Genomic DNA, 18730 nt, shown 5'->3' with positions numbered 1-18730 from the left:
TTGGTCCTCAGCCTCAGTCAGACATGCCAGAATTATTTATTAAATTGAATGAGACCATCACATGTATTGCTGAGCTGGGTCTAAATAATCAAAAATAAAATAAAAGAGTTTTCTATTGGAAAATGATCTTGAGTCTTGCTAAAATTTTCAAATATTTTTTTATTCATGAATCCTCCCCAGAGTTGTTGGCCAAGAACCATGATAATCATTATAAAAGTACGTATTCTCTGAAGCAGAACTTGGGAAGCAGAGTATCAAGCCAAGTGCCTTTTTCCTACTGAAGCACTTAAATGGTTGCCAGACTAAGAGTCCTGTACAGTGAAGAATACTGCAAGGCGTTTTTCTTCATTTTTTGTATTGATTTTCCAGACACTTTAGTGTTAAACCATGCCAGAAGTGTTGCAGAGATGAATCACTATTATCCAAAGGCCGCCAGCCCCTTTTCCTTCTGACAGAAGGATAATTCCACGTGGATCAAATAAATACAGATGTGTAGTAATTAGTTCTATTCCCAGTGAGCCTATTTCCCACACACTAAAGATGTGAGCGATTATAGAGCCTCACCCCAACAGCTTTTATCAATTTAAACTGCTAAACAACAGGATAGGTCATAACCCAGCCTGCTATTAATAATGCATTTATGGTGTGCAACATTATAAATTAGGTGTGTGGACTCAAGAAAGAACATCTTCTAACCAGAGTAATATGCTCTTCCCCCAGAAGCACCACATGTGCTTGGCCACTCACCTCATGTACAGCCCCAAGGCAATCAAAAGAATAAAAAACCTCATCCAAGGACAAGAGGCCTACATAGTCAGCGGGCTCCTCCACAGAGATGACCTGGCCGTGGCGGACCTGTTAGACGTCCCCATCCTGGGCCCAGAGCCTGAACTGGCTCACCTCTACAGCTCCAAGTCTGGAAGCAAACGGGTCTTCGCCAGTGCCAATGTGCCAGTCCCTCCCGGGATATTCGACATCTGCAGCCAACAGCAGGTATGTGGGGTGGGCAGGAGAGGCTCTGCTCAAACACAGCACATCCCCTTGACCTCATGGGGACTCCAGGTCTTCTGGAGCCAGCCCCGCCCAGTGAGGCTATGGGGAATACTTGGGTTGATTGATTGGGATCTACTTCGGGCCTTCGTGGTTAAATGTATTGTCCTCGTGGAAATTGCTGGAATTCCCAACATATTTACTCATTTGGATTAAGACATTGAAGATGTTGTTAGTGTACCGATCGTCTATCAGTATTTATTGCCTCATCGTGGATTAGTTAGTTCGCTGTCATTTTAGCTAGCCAGTCATTGAGCAGGACCCTGAGAAATGTGACTCTTTTGGCTAAAAGGCGCGGGTTTGGGAAGCTCCGGGGAGTGAGCCTTTCTGCCAAGCCAGGTTGCAGAGGACCTGCAGCAGAGGGCCAAAGACGTCCTTCACTCACACAAAAACCCTTTGGTCCCTCAGGAAGGAACCACAGAGGGAGGAGGGGGAAAATCCCAGAAGGAGAAGGTGAAATGGCCCCAGGAATAAAACTGCTTCTGGGGTTTGTCTTGGGCTAGGTCCGTAGCTATGTACTCTTCCAGCCAATAATTCGGAGACAAAAATATTAGCCACTAGAAATATCTCTGAGTTAACTCTGGCAGGTATTCTCCCATTTAACTACTATCCTTTGTCACAATAAAAGACATAAAAAGATAAATGGCTGGTAAGATTTCTTGACCTTTATTTCAGTCCACCTCTTGACCATGACTCTGAGCCAATCACAACTTGCACAGGCACCCACTCCCTGGGAAACTAAAGAACCGTGCACAACAAGGCACCCTGTGGGGGACAAGTTTGGGGTTCTTCCTTGTTCTCTCAGCTGCCTGATCCTGATGCTGTGCGCCTCACATCTGCTGAGCCCCCAAGCCAAGCCTTTCAACAAGTCATGCTTTTCAGAGACTAGTTTAAAGATACTATTAGCTCCTTATATTGCCCTAAAATGTTTCTGTCTCACAAGAGTGTTCTTGGGCAATATGTGGATTCATAAAGGAAGTTGCTGTTTAAGGTTGCAGAGTCTGGAAAAGGCACAGGCAGTTTTAATAGGAGTAGCAAAGAGGCTCCCCCTGCACTGTTAGGTCCCCTGTCATTAGCCTCCACCAGAATTTGCAGATGACGAAGTGCTTCACTCTGCCTCCCAGTAGAACACTTGACTGACAGACGTAATACAAGTGAAATGCATTTAAAATTATACAATTTCACATGTGTACATTACATTAAATAACATTCACACATGTACAATACATTACATTAACATACATGTGCAATATGTATATCACGTCTTGCTTTTGTCTTCACTGATGAGAACTCAGGCAATCTTTGCCATGAAACATTGTGGAACTTTATACGTTGGTCATGCGTACAGATGCAGGCACATTTATTTAATGCAGTAAAACCTTCTTCTAATCCTGGTATTCAGAAGTAGGATTTAAAACCTTTTTGTAGACACACCAACTCTGAGGGATGTCATTTCACCCACGGCAAGTGAAAACTTGCATCACAATAAACAGAGTTATAACAGAGTCCTCGTCTACTTGTTTGGCAAATATACATCCGAGGTCATCAAGAACTGAAGTACTCCACTGAGACTTTTCCAGAGAGTGATGGTCCCACCTAATCTATCTGAGTATGTCAGCGTTTTGAATGGGCAGATGGTGATGAATCAATAGCACTGACTTTTTACCGACGTGCATCATAAACTTAAAGCTGGTAAAGGAAAGCTGTGATTATTTTAATTTAGGTTAATAAATATCCCTGAGTATGAGCTGGATTTTAGCAGTAGTCGTTTTTTCACTTCTACTCTATACCAGTGTAAAATGAATGGCAAGAACAGGCAGACTCCCACAGAACATGATGAATGTCTGGAAATAGCATAAAGTCATTTGGTTTATGATAAAGTAATTTATTTATTTATCTGTTATGTCAAGTACGAGCACCAGGAGCATTTCCTGTTTTGATCCATAGAGTGAGCATGCCAGTCCTCTCTGGCATGTGCTCCGTATGAAATATTGACAGCTTTGGTTAAATAAGCAAAAAAATGGCGATGCTATTTTAAAGCATTGTTCAATTTTCACTTGCAGAGAGCACATAACTCTTTCCTGTGGTGGGGCCTTTACAATACTATCGATCGTTTTCATCACTGTAGGGGATCCATCAACAGGCGCCCATTTATTGGGTTCTCAGGACCAACAAATGATAGGATTTGGAAGAAACAGGATCATTTTGTTAGTAGTTGAATCTCTGAATATACAGTACATCCAAATACTTAGTAAAAAATGCTAGGCCATCAGACCTTTCCTTATACTAGCAAAGGAATTTTGTAGGATATTAACATGCCAAAGGCCATTTCTACTTTTGCAAAGTATGATCATAACACAGGAAAGTGTGTTGAAATATGGAATCTCTCTTCTCAGCACAGCACTGGAGAAAAAGGGACGGAACTTTGGAAGGCACAGTAAAAAAAACCTTTGTAGGCTATGCTCACAGACATATGGTGTATAGACCAGGGTGCTTGTCATTTAAACACCCAAATTATCCACAGACACAACTAGATAATTAGGGAGCTAAGACAGTCCCATTTTGCCCTAATTGAATACCCCATGGTTGCATGGAGCTTCCAGGGATCCCCAGAATGCCCATTTTGATATCACTTCCACACTGCTGTGTAGTGTAACATCCTCAGGAAGATCTGCTGAAAAAAATACAACTCAAGAGAGCAGACTCTGCCTTTAATCAAAATAATGGTAATCTTCCAGCTCCAGACTTCAGCTGAACCATAATCTTGAGTCCTTTCACATTTTTTAGTTGAAAAAAACTAAAAATCCATTTGGTGAGCAAAAAGTCATCAAGAGAGAAGAAAATAAGAGTGTTGCAGAGGCCTCCTTAGGTACAGAAGACCGTAGCCAAGAACAACGGTGGGTAGGCACAGCAGAGCGAATGCCTGGTATTGCTTTGTCTCTTCCTGGGAAGTGTAGACTGGAAAGTCTGATGAGAAGGCCAGGGAAAAAAAGCCTTTTGTGATTTAATGAGTTATTTTTCTCCATGGCTGTCCTAGAACAGTATGAGCTGTAATCCCAAATGACGTGACGGTATGACAAGTTGCTTCTCTTACTTCTCTCCTACCTTCTTCCGCTGCCCCACCTTCCCCCTCCACCTCTCTGCAGGTTGAGTGAGGCAGCACAGTGCAGACAGAACGAGCTTAGATGTTGGAGCCAGAGTAGCTTGGGTGGAGTCCCCTCTCTGCCACTCAGGGCTACGTGATCACGGGCGAGTGATTTAAATTAGCTGAGTCTCAATTATGTATATATGAAATGAAACTAATAATGGTACCTACCTTATAGGCTGTGTGAGTCTGAAATGAGAAAACCGATGTGAAGAGCTTAGTCAAAGGCCTGGCTCCTGCTGAGAGCAATGTTAGTATTATCATTATTAGTATCATCATGATACTAGGGCTTGAACTTCTATCCCTTACTTTTCCATGCGACTGAGCCCAGTTCTTGGGGGAATGCTGTTTTTTTTTTTTTAAATAAATTTATTTATTTTTTTTGAATTAATTATGCTGTTACAGTTGTTCTATTCCCCCCTTCATTCCCCTCCACCCTGCCCCCCCAACCCCACCATTACCCCCCTTTAGTTTATGTCCATGTGTCTCAAGTCCTTTAGGTTCTATATTTCCCATACTATTCTTGCCCCCCCATCTATTTTCTATCTACTGTCTATGCTACTTGTTTTCTGTATCTTCTCCCCCCGTCTCCTCCCTCCCACTCCCCTGTTGCTAACCCTCCTTGAGATCTTCATTTCTATGTTTCCACTCCTGATCTAGCTGTCCTTTTAGTTTGCTTTCGTTTTAGGTGTGGTTGTTAATAACTGTGAGTTTGTTGTCCTTGCACTGTTCATGTTTCTTTAACTTCTTTTTCTTAGATAAGTCCCTTTAACATTTCATATAATAAGGGCTTGGTGATGATGAACTCCTTGAATTTGGTCTTATCTGAGAAGCACCTTATCTGTCCTTCCGTTCTAAATGAAAGTTTTGCTGGGTAGAGCAATCTTGGTTGTAGGTCTTTAGATTTCATGACTTGGAATATTTCTTTCCAGCCCCTTCTTGCCTGTAAGGTCTCTTTTGAGAAATCTGCTGACAGCCTGATGGGGACTCCTTTGTAGGTGATTGTCCCCTTACCTCTTGCTGCTTCCAGGATTCTTTCCTTCATTTTAATTTTGGCTAATGTAATTATGATATGCCTTGGTGTGTTTCTTCTTGAGTCCAACTTTTTTGGTACTCTCTGAGCTTCTTGGATTTCTTGGAAGTCTATTTCCTTTGCCAGATTGGGGAAATTTTCTTTTATTATTTGTTCAAATAGTTTTTCCACTGGTGGTTGTGTCTTTCCCCCTTCTGGTACCCCTATAATTCGGATATTGGAGCGTTTATAGATGTCCTGGAGGTTCCTAAGCTTCTCCTCATTTTTCTGAATTCTTATTTCTTCATTCCTTTCTGATTGATCATTTTTTTCTTCCTTCTGGTTCACTCCATTGATTTGAGTCCCAGTTTTTTTTTTCATCTCTATGGTTTTCCTGTGGAATTCCATTCATTTCCCTTAATTTAGCCTTCATATGTTTCTCTAATTTGTGGCTATAGTCCACCAGATCTGTGAGGAAGCTGATGACCAGTGTTTTAAACTGTGCGTCTGAGAGATTTGCTATTTCTTCGTCACTTAGATTTATCTCTGGGGCTTTGAGGTCTTCCTGCGACATTTTTGGTCTGTTCTGGCCCTTTAAGTGGGAGGAGCGGCGCCTTGGATTCCCAGGTCGCTGGGTTGTGACGCTGTATGTGGGGGCGTGGTCAGAGCGGGGAAATGGCGCCGCCGCCGCCGGTCCAAGCGCTCACTCCCTCACCGGCGTGCAACCATGCAACCTCAGTCAACTCGCTGCCACCGCCTCCCCACTGACTCCTCCGTAGTCGCTCACCCGGTGGGCCGCTCGGTCACTCACTAGGTCCAATCCTGGGTTTGGAACCCGTGCGACTGGATTCGCGCTTCTGGATTCTGCGCCCGGGTCGACTCCTTTGTAACTCCTCACCTGACGCCGGTTTCGCCCCTTACCGGTCGGGCCGAAGAATTTGTTGTTAGCGGACTTCCGAAAAGTTCAGTTTTCCGTGTTCTGGTTGTGTTTTCTGATGCTAATATTTAGTTGTCCCTAAACTTGGTTGTGTGAGGAGGCAGGCACATCCACCTTAAACCTCCATCTTGGCGGAAGTCCGGAATGCTGTTTTAAATAAAATGTAGGGTAGGTCTGTATTCCAGGAAAGTTGCTTCCATGACTGTTTTATCTCCTTTATGTATTGTGTTCATTTAACGCATATGATATAGCACACTCGGCCAATTGACTACACAAATGCATTCAAGCATGCTAATGAGGAAAAAGTTAAATGGTTTTTTAAAAATTATTTATTTATTTTTATTGATTATGCCATTACAGTTGTTCTATTCCCCCCTTCATTCCCCTCCACCCTACCCCCCATCCCCACCATTACCCCCCCTTTAGTTTATGACCATGTGTCTCAAGTTCTTTAGATTCTGTATTTCCCATACTATTCTTGCCCCCCCATCTATTTTCTATCTATTGTCTATGCTACTTATTTTCTGTACCTTCTCCCCCCTTCTCTTCCTCCCACTCCCCTGTTGCTAACCCTCCTTGAGATCTTCATTTCTATGTTTCCACTCCTGATCTAGCTGTCCTTTTAGTTTGCTTTCGTTTTAGGTGTGGTTGTTAATAACTGTGAGTTTGCTGTCCTTTCACTGTTCATGTTTTCTTAACTTCTTTTTCTTAGATAAGTCCCTTTAGCATTTCATATAATAAGGGCTTGGTGATGATGAACTCCTTGAATTTGATCTTATCTGAGAAGCACTTTATCTGTCCTTCCATTCTAAATGAAAGTTTTGCTGGATAGAGCAATCTTGGTTGTAGGTCTTTGGATTTCATGACTTGGAATACCTCTTTCCAGCCCCTTCTTGCCTGTAAGGTCTCTTTTGAGAAATCTGCTGACAGTCTGATGGGGATTCCTTTGTAGGTGACTGTCCCCTTAGCTCTTGCTGCTTCTAGGATTCTCTCCTTCATTTGAATCTTGGCTAATGTAATGATGATGTGCCTTGGTGTGTTTCTTCTCGGGTCCAACTTCTTTGGTACTCTCTGAGCTTCCTGGATTTCCTGGAAGTCTATTTCCTTTGCCAGATTGGGGAAATTCTCCTTTATTATTTGTTCAAATAAGTTTTCCACTGGTGGCTGTTCCTTTCCCCCTTCTGGTACCCCTATAATTCAGATGTTGGAGCGTTTAAAGATGTCTTGGAGGTTCCTAAGCCTCTCCCCATTTTTTTGAATTCTTACTTCTTGACTCTTTTCTGTTTGGCCATTATTTGCTTTCTTCTGGTCCACTCCATTGATTTGAGACCCAGTTTCCTTTTCATCGCTATTGATTTCCTGTGTAATTCCATTCATTTCAATTAGTTTCACCTTCATATGTATGTCTAATTTGTGGCTATAATCAACCAGTTCTGTGAGGATCCTGATCACCTGTGTTTTAAACTGTGCATCTGAGAGTTTTGCTATTTCTTCATTGCTTAGATTTATAGGCTCTGGGGCTTTGAGATCTTCTTGAGCCATTTTTGTTCTGTTCACGCCAGTTAAGTACGAGGAGGGGAACCTTGGACTCCCAGGTTGCTGGGTTGTGATGCTGGATGTGGGGGCGTGGTCAGAGCGGGGAAATGGCGGCCCCCTCTGCTGTTTCTTGCTGCTGGGTGAGGAGCAGAGCCTCAGGTGGTTCACCAGGGCTGGGCCACTTAGGTCGCTGGGTTATGACGCTGTATGTGGAGGCGGGGTCAGAGTGGGGAAATGGCGGTGCCCTCTGCTGCCACTGGCGCCTGCTGGGTCCCATCCAATCGCCCACTCCCTCGCTTGTCTATCCACGCACGATCCGAGACCACAGTCAACCCGCAGCCCTGCTCCCTTGCTATTTCCCCGCAGTCGCTCACTGAGTTGCCCACCAGGTCCAACCCTGTGCCTGGATTCCGCGCACCTGAGTCCGTCTGATGGAGTTTTCCTGTGCAACCCCGCTCCTCCAGCTGCTGGTTTTGCCCCTCTTACCGGTCAGGCTGAAGAATTTGTTGTTATCAGACTTCCAAAAAGTTCAATTTTCTGTGTTCTGGCTGTGTTTTCTGTTGCTAATATTTAGTTGTCTCTAAACTTGGTTGTGTGAGGAAGCACAGCGTCTCCACCTATGCCTCCATCTTGGCAGAAGAAAAAAAAATGTTAAATGTTTTATAGGTTACAAGACTTAAAGACTCAACAAAGCACCAAATAGTTAGTTTTCAAGACTATAAAGAGTTACTTTAACTTTAGTTTATAGCACTGAAACTAAAAAAAAAAACACTTGAATCAATAAGTAAACACATACCTCTCTGAAGAAGAGAAAACAATACTAAGATTCAATCACAGATATTCAAGGATTCTTTATTTTGCCTTGAAAAGCAGGTCAATGATCATTTCAGAACTTCTCATAAATAAGACTATACTTTTAAACATGCCTTCATTCCCATTGCTTAGTGGTTTCTTCATACCATGTATGCATCACTTAAAACTTCTTCTAGTCAGTCTTAATAACTAAGAGGATAACCAAATGGACAAACCATTTGGCATGATGACGTGAGAAGTCCAACACCCTGAAAAGGAATCCAGGACACTATTTATATTAAGTGTTGCTGTGGCTTTGTCCCCACAGATGATAGAACAGCTGAGTCGGCTGGTCGCTGATCACCTGGGAATTCAGCGCTGGCTCTTTAAGATGGACTATGAGTTTGGAGGAAATGGGACCGCATTTTGTGACATTCTTTCCCACCTCAAGTGCAACAAGTGGGTCCTAAAGGAGAGCAGCAGATACGGCCGCAGAGACTGGAACAAGAAGTGGGCACAGGTGAGTGTTCGGTGGTGACCCAAATATACCGTGTCTGTGAATTGTTAGGAAGTGAAGCCAAAGGCCTCGCTGGGAGATGGAAGCACCTTCTTCAAGGCTTGGCAGTGAACCTTAGGCAAATCGTTTCGCCCTTTTAGGCAATGGGGTTGGTTAGGTTATTTTAAACATCCCTTCATCGGGCCCTAAACATCTTCATTCATGTCTTCAAATAGGAAAGAGAATCATTAGGAAATAGTTGTGTTTTTTTTTACCATATTCAGGTAATTTTACAAGTCTCATCATTTGCTCTTAAGTGGGTCTTGATCATATGCTCCTAACAACTGACATTAATAAGCTAGCCTGAATTTTATTATGAGAGAGAAATTCTATTAGTGAATGGTTGTCACCTGGAAGCTAATGTATAATAGCAATCTGTCAGCAGCCATGTGTTTCCGAAAGACAATTCAAGGAAATTTATGTAACTGCTGGTCCCTGTGAGATGCTGAGAAAATGATACATCCTGGACAGAAAATCTCCAGGTCAAAGCTGAACAATAGGTAAAATGTCTTTGCGTGTGAGTGTATAGAATCTTCCATGCATTGTATACTGGTGGAAGGGTGAATTGTACAACTTCTTAGTCTGTTCTAAACTTGCTTAATAATTAAAGTAATTTTATATGGCCTAATATATAAATTAAACCCACCATTCCAACAGCTGCCTCACTTTGCGTCCAGAGGCCTAGACTAGCCTAGCTGTCCTTAATCCCAAATCTTTGTCACGGCTGACCTACTGGTGAAGAAAATCCAGAGGTCAATTCCCTTCCCCGAGTCCCTCCCCCACTGACGTGCGTGACAGTGGGCTGCACAGTGACGTGCACCTCCTCTGGGCGGCCATTGCACTCACACACATACAGAAGATGATGAATCAAGACACAAGTGATAGGGAAGGAGGGGCACGCAAGGGAGGGCCGCATTATTCTTGTGAAAGTCAAACAAGGAATAAATCTAGAGAACAGTCAGAAGAGAGAGTTCCCTCTGACAAATGTCACTGTTCTCCCCATGATCTATTCCGGGCTTTTCTTCCCCCTGCATCAGCGAATGGACTAAATGCAGTACCTGTCACGGCCAGCTCTTTACATATTATTTAAGGGCTACCGAAATGAATTACTCTTCTAGAAAAAAAATAAAACAAGGAAAATGTATTTAATTTTGAGGCCCATAGAGGTTTCTCTTGTGTTATTTTTGAAATGGATTTTATTTCATATTGTATAGAAGTTTCTTCTTAAAGCAAAACTGTTGAGAGTCATTGATGAAAATAATGACTTTTTCATTTAAAAAATTGAAATGTTAGTGTGCAAAGTATTGGTTGGTCTCAATATTTCAAACCAATACTTTTTTAAATTCTCCTAAAAGTAGACTATGATAAATTTTAAATGTTTGACTTTAAGTTTAAAAAAATATTTAAAATATTGACACTGGCTGAATTGTACTTAGGAGCCTGACTATATATTACTTCATTTCAATTATTTTAAACTATACCATTTTAAATAGTCACAAAATACATTTAGCATTATTATTAATATTATTAAATGTGAAAATCTTGAATAATTAATAATCTGTCTAAATCATTCTTTAACTTAGTAAGGGCAAAATTTTTATTCAGAAATTTTTTTATACTCTGAGACACATGCCTAGCCTTGGTGTGGTTAGAAGCAAAAACTATATATTTTTAAATACACAAATAAAATAGCTGTGAAGAACTTTTTTTGGAGGGGGGTAGGAAACTATTAACATTTTTTGCCTTCAAAGTAAAATTGTATTCAGAGTGGAAGTGAACTATAATCCCCGTTGAGTGTAGCTTTTGAGAATTTAGAATTAGAATTCTCCTTTGTTCTGGAAGACCATCATAATGGCGCACGCTTAGACCTCAAAGCGTGGCTTCTTGAGCACAGGCGTGTTTTCGTGTCCCATCACGGTTGGTAGACCTGTTTCTTTTGATAATTAAAATGCTGTGTCATCAAGCCTCTCCCTGCACATACGAAACATATGCTGGCAGGTTATTAAAAATTTCAGCTTCTTGATGAAAGACTGTCCTGCAGGCTAAGAGTCCAGAGAAAGACTCCATTCTGGGAGAATTATTAGAAATGAGATTATGACTGTAAGCACTAAATTATGTTAATACTTACAAATAGCATCATTTGCATAGCAGTTTACAACACGATACCATGATTTTTCTTATTGGTGTGTTGTAGGCAACAGATTAAAACCAGGGCTGTTTATGGGAGCTGGAGCCATTTGGAGATTCTCTTGCATCTTACACAGATAATGGTTTTAGACAGAGGTGTGTTTCAGTGTAGACTCAGGGACCCAATACAATGATCATCTTTCTTTCTACCTGTCTAATTTAGAACCAGAGCTACTTAACTGGTGGCAGCTGAGACTTGAAACAAAGTCATGGAGCAAACAAATGCTAATGAGCTGTAGTCACACTTTCTAAAAATCAGTGCGATTTTTTAATTTTTAAAATGTAGGGGGCTTTAGGAAAAGCGGAATGTTTCCTGATGGCCACAGTGAAAACAGAGAACGGACCTCACCCTTTTCATGCTGGCTTATCCTCCTCATTCTACTGGGTAACAAAACCTAATTCTCCAAATGATTCCAGTGAACTCGTCTAAGTACTTGATGCTTGTTGGTGGTTAACGAATCCACGCACTTGCTTACCCTCCACACTCCCCACTTGCCAGTCAGAGGTATTTCTTTCCATCTAGTAGGAACAACAGCTTAAGTCTCAGAAGGCACACATGTAAGGGAAAAGCCTTCCTCAGACAGTGTAGGGGAGACCCAGGTAAACACTTGCTATGGTAGCAGTCCTTCTGGTGGTGGTTTCTTTCTTTTTTTTTTAACCTCACCCAGAGACATTTTCTCATTGCTTTTAGAGAGAGAGGAAGGGGGTGTGGGGAGAGAAAGAGCAATTCAAGAGAAAACAACAATTGGTTACCTCTCGTATGCATGCACTCAAGGGCAACCAAACCTGCAACCCAGGTATGTGCCCCGACCAGGAATCACACCAGTGACCTTTCAGTTTATGGGACAATACTCTAACCAGTTGAGCTGGTGTTTTATTTCTTTTTTTAAGGGGTAAATCTTCCCTCCCTCACTCCTGGAAGATTGGCGTGGTGGCAGTGACGCTACTGCTGACGCCACTTTGCAAGAGACTTTCGTAGAGCAGTTTCTCCGTACAAAGAGCTAAGCTGCCCACTCTTTTGGTTTGTCGGTGTGGACCTTCTTTGGGCCTCTGTTTCCCTGGGTGAGTGGTATCAGATGTGGAGGTCCTGGTGGCACAATTTTACCACTTACAAGAAAAGGAGACAAAGGAACTTGAACTGGCTCTGTGCTCCTATGTAATATTGCTATTTCAGCCATTGGCAAGAGCAGTTTTGCCTTTCCTTGTACTTTGGTATACTTTATTAGGGTCTTTAATTTGGAGGTCACCACGGGGTGACATTATGTATATACTAATTCAAGGCACCCAAGTCTAGAAAAAGTAGAATAAGCCACAATAGGTTTGCTTCCTTGTAGAAGTCAGTCAGCAAACCATGTACACTATTACAGAAGAGAACCATCCATCAGTCCGTGCCTTAGAATTGTATGGCTCCATTGAGAAGACTTCCATCCATTCAGATGGCCATATAACTGGGTCATGGGAGCCACTACTGATGGCTGGGCTTGGTGCCTCGTATGGGATTTCGTAGGTATTTGTTAGGTGACCCTGAAGAACCATGACTCTGCAACCACGTAATTTTTTGAAAAAGTTAGAAGGTAATATAGTAAGATGAAAGGTATTTTAGACCAAATAAGTACCTACTTACTTTTCCCAAGCATAGTTGCTTTCATTTTTGTGTATTCATTTCCCATTGTGTTCTATTTATTTCCTATAGCTATAGCAACAATGTATTTGCTATTTAAACACCAGATCTTCAACATTCTCTATGTTTACATGTGATCGTCATAATTAATGGGCATATAATATTCCCTTGGATTGATTAACTCTAACCTGGTAAACCATTCAACTAAGTTGGAAATGTAGGTGTTGTCCAGCTTGTGTGTGTGTGTGTGTGTGTGTGTGTGTGTGTGTGTGTGGTAGTGGTGGTGGTAGGAAGGGAGTAAGGAGAGTGGGGGGGAAATTTGTTTATTTTTATTTGGGGTTATTATAAAATTGAACCCCTTTTGTTGAACTGATTTCCTGGAAGAAAGACCAAGGAGTAGCAGCTTTATGGCTCTTGTTAGGTGTCGCCACATGACTGTCTAAGAGGGCAGTGCCGCTGATGAGGAAGGCGCGGTTACTGTTTATAGGTGGAGAAACCGGTGTGTGGGGAGGGAACCGACTTGCCCAAGCTCAGACAGTAAGTGGCTGTGCCTCGTCTGAAGCCACACGCACTCCTCCTGGCCCAGTGCACTTGCCACAGTTGGACAAGACCCCTTGTTTGGAAACCCCACAGAAGTGTTCTCCTCCAGGTCCCTACCATTATGACCCGCTGCTTGTGGCAGGTTTTCTCCTTTCTACAGAGACTTGTCAGAAACACAAAAGTCCCTGGAACGCAGCAGCCATTGCTCTAGAATTTCCACGACCCAGGCACATGGAGGTTACTAATGGGGAACCATGGGCTCTAGTTACCCCTCTCTAAAGAGGGGGAACGTTGGTACCTGCCTCAAGGGGAGATGGTGAGAGTCCAGTGAGATACCCTTTGTGAATCGGTTATAAATGTCTTTAGCACATCATACGCCTTCAGGGAATTCTCCGTGTTATTATTAATATTACCATAAAATTGAGTTACAATTAAATTGTAGGTAACATTGAACAAGTGTGCATAATATAATCTTTCTTTGATGATGTATCAGGAGGTCTTTTAGGGTCTTGCAGGCTTCCAGAGTATTTTTCTGTGCATCAATTATCATTATATAAAACTGTGGCTGTTGAAGACACATAATGGTGACCCGATTGTGCCTACCCACTTCTTTACCCAGATACTAATGCCTTTAAAAGAACAAACGTTGATAGCACACTGGCTTCTTATCATTTGAAAAGAGAAAATAAATTCCAGTTAGTTGGACTTTCTCCATGTTGAGTAAAGAGGCATTGACCTGGTAGAGATTATTCTGCCCATACGACCGAAACCTGGTCGCTCCATTTTCTGGTTCCACTTGGTGTCTTTTCTAATTAGTGTAGCAGCACGTCACCGCAACCATTGGAAAGTCTTAATCATTTACATATTTTTCCTTATCTCTGAAAATGACTTAGAATGTTTTCTTCCAGTTCAATGGTTATTTTCACAAGGCTGCCAGGGCTGGGTTTGAGGGGCCTCTCTGTGCCTGAGGAAGATGACAGGAGAGAGAAAATTGCCTCCCCCAGTTAAACGAAAGCCAGGTCCCCCTTCCGAGGACACGGAATAATCAGCTATACAAGCTGTTTGGTTTGTGTGTCCTATTGATTTAATATGCTTCTAATCAGTACATAAAGCTATGGGCCTGCAGTGTTAATTTTTCATATGCTTACAAAGTACCCTTTGATTTTCTGTCACACGGTAATTACAGCGTTTTGCCATTAAATAGGAAGCTTTGTGTAAACTAATTACTAGGTAATCATTGTCTACTGCAAGCGTGCTGTTTGTACCTTTTATTTTATTCTAAAAATGCGCAGATCTCACAGTCTGGAAACACTCTACCTTCCAGCCATTAGCTCTCACTAATTCATAGCATTATTGTGGTAAGAGTGGAGGAGTTGTAATTGTTGTGGTATCAGAGCTGTTAATTACCGGAGTAAACAGTTGAAATGGTGCCAAGGTCTATTGTACAAGGCAGAGAAAAGGAGGTTTAAATGTTACTCCCACCATCTGGGGACTGGGGGAGAGGCAAGTGCTTGAGAACAGCAGTGAGGCGCTCTCGCTGCCTCAGCTCCAGGGTTGGCGGCCATATGGATCCGGGATATTCGGAATCAATTGAATTTAACTGCCAGTTTTTCGCAATAACAGCGTGGAAGGAAGGAATAAAGCAAAAGATGAGAGGAACGAGAATTGGTTAGCGTTTTTGCATCCGGGAAGTCCCGGTTAAAGAGTTCTTTTGGAAATATCTGCTTGGCTGAAAACCACAGAGCAGGAGTGGGTACTTGGACTGGATTCAGAATGAGTTTCACTCTCCCCGGCGGGAGACCGCGCCATTTGCTTCTGGTCGTCTGTCCCCCCACCGTGTGCCCCTCCCTCCGGGAGAGAGGGCTGCCCTTGAGAAGACTGGGACTTTCATGTCATTGTGCCAGATCAAACAAAAATCCTCACTTTTGGAATTCACTGATTTATTACCCTGGTATTTTAATAAGCATGGCCTGTAGAAAGAAAAGAATCATTGACATGTAATGCTATTACATCTGCCTTAAGTATATATTACGTCTGTACATGTGGGACTATCAGAAAAGGTACAGTTCTTCACTCCTAGTTTAAAGAGTAGATGCTCACCCATTCTTTTTGTATAAAATGAAAACATAATTTCTCCTGTCAACCTCTCATTTCATGCCACAAATTCACCCTTCTCCCCCAACACCTGAAAGAAAACTTAAATCCAAAGGGCACATGTGTTTTCTTTCATTTTTAATTTTCAATTAGCTTTTTCAGCTTACATGATTTTTCCAACCAGCAATATTTCTCTAACTGGAAAGGAAGAAACCAATTACCAATGATAATAATTATAGTTATTTCAACTTGCAGCTGATTTTTAAATTGCATGGATTTTGCTTTAAAATACTGTGCAATCTTTAAAACAGTCATAATGTATTTACTCGATGTCACTCACATTTCATATAATTTCCTTCAAACCCATTTTCCAACATTAAAAACATTTTTTAAAATCTGCCACTTGCTGCTGTAACTACTTTTTAGTATCATTTCCAAAACATGAACATATTCTTTTTTTTTTAACCCCCCTGGATTATTCAACTGTTCCTTCAGCAGCTGTTGAAGTAATTTAGGGTATAGCGCAAACTACCCCCATAACCAGAGCGGTCACAGGCCACCATGTACATCAGGAACCCAAGGACGGGGCTTGTCGGCTTTTTTGATGGCAGGCTTGGTCCCGGGAAGATTTTCTCTGCTTTTGTGTACGTGTGAAGTTCAATTAGGAATTTCAAGAATCACTTAATCTTTATCTATCGAAACCCCAGCATGCAGCGTGACTGGGTGAGCCTAGAAAGAAAACCACAGCCCCCTGTGGGGAGGGGAAGCAGAAACAGCCGTTTAAGTGCTGGAAAGCCGAACGTGCAGGAGCCTTTGCCGAGCTCCTGGTCGGGGCGAAGCCGTGGTGCTGCGCTTTGGAATGGAGGCGCGACATATGTGCCTCAGTTGGACGAAACGCTTCTCGAGTCAAGTCAGCTGCTAGGCCTGCATGTCAGAGCAAGGTGGAGACCTAGATAATGAGGGACAGACTCCTCGAGAAGCAGCGAGTGGATAATGCCACGTAAGTATGGAATTATATACCGCGTTTTCACCATTCTGTTTAATGAGAGCCGCCACCGCAGCGAATCACTTGCCACACAGCCGAAATGGGCCATTAGCTATCAAGGGGAAATTGTCTTTGCCGCTTTCAGCAGATGGAGCAAATATTTTACAAAGCAATTTTACATACCAAAAACATTTGTGTGCCTTGGTAATGGTGGCTGTTTTACATTATGTTACCTTCTACAGCAGCATAATTTTCCATCTCATCGAAGGCAAAGTTGGCATTTTTGATTTTTTAAATTCTCAATTAACAATTAAACATGGAGTATTAAAGCAGTCTTAAACTTTAAGTAGGTGTGGGAAGCAGTTTACGACTTGCTGGAGACATTTTCATTTTTTCTTCATCCTCTCAGCATATTTTTGCACTCTAAAGAGGGACTATTTCTAATGATCTCGATGGAAAGGAGTAAGCGGCAATTCCACCACCGGTTGCAGAACAGGCGGAACCAGTGCCTGGGAATGACCCAGCACTTGCTGGCTTCCAGCATCCACCGCGGGTTCCACAGTCCACGGGTTGGCCCGCCCACTTGAGTCGGTTTAAAATGTTTAAGCTCCAAGGAATAGAAAACCCAACTCAACTCAAAATAGCTTTAAAAATAAAGAAAATGTATGATCTCAGCTAAGATTTAAAGTCTGGCTTCAGACAAAGCTTAATCCAGTGGCTCAGTATTGCCAAGGACGCAGTTACTTTCCATCACTGCTCCGAACTTCACATACTGTCTGCTCCGCCCGAAGGCTGGCTGTCCTCGGGGTGGAAAGATGTCCTCCTGGCGCTTGTCCTTGGTCATGACAATAGGGACAGAGAACATCTCACCTGGAGGCTTTCTCAGAGGAGCATACAGCTGCTTTCTCAGAAGGCCCCAGCAAGCACTTCCTAACCTCTGACTGGCCTACATGGGTCACATGCCCGTCCTGAACCAAAGACCGTGGCCAGGGTAAGGCTTTGCTACCCAGAAGCCCACCCTCAGAGCTGAGGGTGGGATCACTCTCAAGCAACCGGCATAGCTAGGAATGGGATAGTGGCAGTTCCTGAAGGGAAGTTTGGGACATCGTTACCCTAAGAGAGGGACAGAGATGCTGGGCAGCCAACAGTGGATGTCCATTCTACCATTTTTCATATACACGACAGCACAGACTTAGCATCACATGTGGATGAACTAATCTGACCCAAAGTGACCCTTTGTGCCCATTGATGGCAGTTACGGATCCCACTGCACTGTGACGTCCTGGTAGCAACTGGTTTGAATCCCAGTTTCGCTTCTTCATGTCTGTGTGATGTGACACGGGGAAGATAGTAACCAGTCCAGAGAGTGGCTTTGCGATGATAAATGTAACCCCCTGCTACAGGCCTGCCGCTCGGTAAGCTTTCAATAAGCGAGAACTGTTATTTTACCTAAAAAAAAAATGACTACAGTGGTAAAAAATAGCCCATGCCCGGCAAACTCACCCTCGATTTTGGAATCCCTCCATTCTCCACCTTTGTACAACTCGCCAACTGGAATCCCTTCCCACTCTTTGCCCCCTGAGAGGGGCAGCAGAAGTGGTGGCCAGAGAGTTCCCGCCTTCTGTTTACAGTGTACGGTGTGCGAGTGTCGAAGGCCCAGCCCCTGTTCTGTCACCTGGGGCATCTGCTTGGATAGTCCATGTGGCCCCTGTCAACCCTGACAGTCTTGCTTAGTGCTCCTCTTGGCCTTTCGGCCTAGGCCACCCTCCATTCCTTCACTTAGGAATATCAGAAACCCCTGTAAAGCAGGACCATTTAGGCAGGTTTTCTGGTTTCTCCTTTGAACACTGCACTGTCTGATGTGGGAGATTGGAGGTGATTAGCCAAGAAATTGTTTTACTTAGCTCACTGCTGCAGAGCCAGCCAAAAGGCTTCTAAAATAAAATGAGTTTTTCTGGGACTGATATTTAGAGCATTCTCATTTGTATTCCTCCTTCCTCTTCTCCCATCCTCCCCAACACACGCACACACAGGAGTGACTTGAGAAAGTTAACTCTCTGGAGTTTGAAGTAGCTCTAGTCAGTATTAAATTGGATATGCTAGCAGCTTCCCCTGAGATGTCCTGAATTTCCTTCAGTCAAATATCTGTTCCTTCAAATTTACACTTTCTTGATAGAAAAATAGAAAGAGAGAAAGAGAGCGGAGAGGCAAGGCCCATGCTTCCTGGAACCCTCCAAGGTCATGACTGTTGTCACTCTCTGAGGGATAAATGTGG

At 42.8% G+C, this 18730-nt stretch overlaps 1 protein-coding gene across 1 annotated transcript in view; it reads left to right on the top strand.

The window, feature by feature from the left end:
- LOC119057033 (IQ domain-containing protein H) overlaps positions 1 to 18730 on the top strand; it is a 121719-nt gene that overhangs the window by 46001 nt on the left and 56988 nt on the right. The window contains exon 8 of the mRNA XM_053670131.1: positions 8801 to 8992. Coding sequence (XP_053526106.1) covers positions 8801 to 8992 — 192 coding nt within the window. The remainder of the gene's footprint in view (positions 1 to 8800; positions 8993 to 18730) is intronic.

This window comes from Artibeus jamaicensis, unplaced genomic scaffold (assembly GCF_021234435.1).
Source record: "Artibeus jamaicensis isolate MK-2021 breed Jamaican fruit bat unplaced genomic scaffold, CSHL_Jam_final contig_548, whole genome shotgun sequence".
Classification (NCBI taxonomy): Eukaryota; Metazoa; Chordata; class Mammalia; order Chiroptera; family Phyllostomidae; genus Artibeus; species Artibeus jamaicensis.
This window is presented reverse-complemented; position numbering and strand designations above follow the sequence as displayed.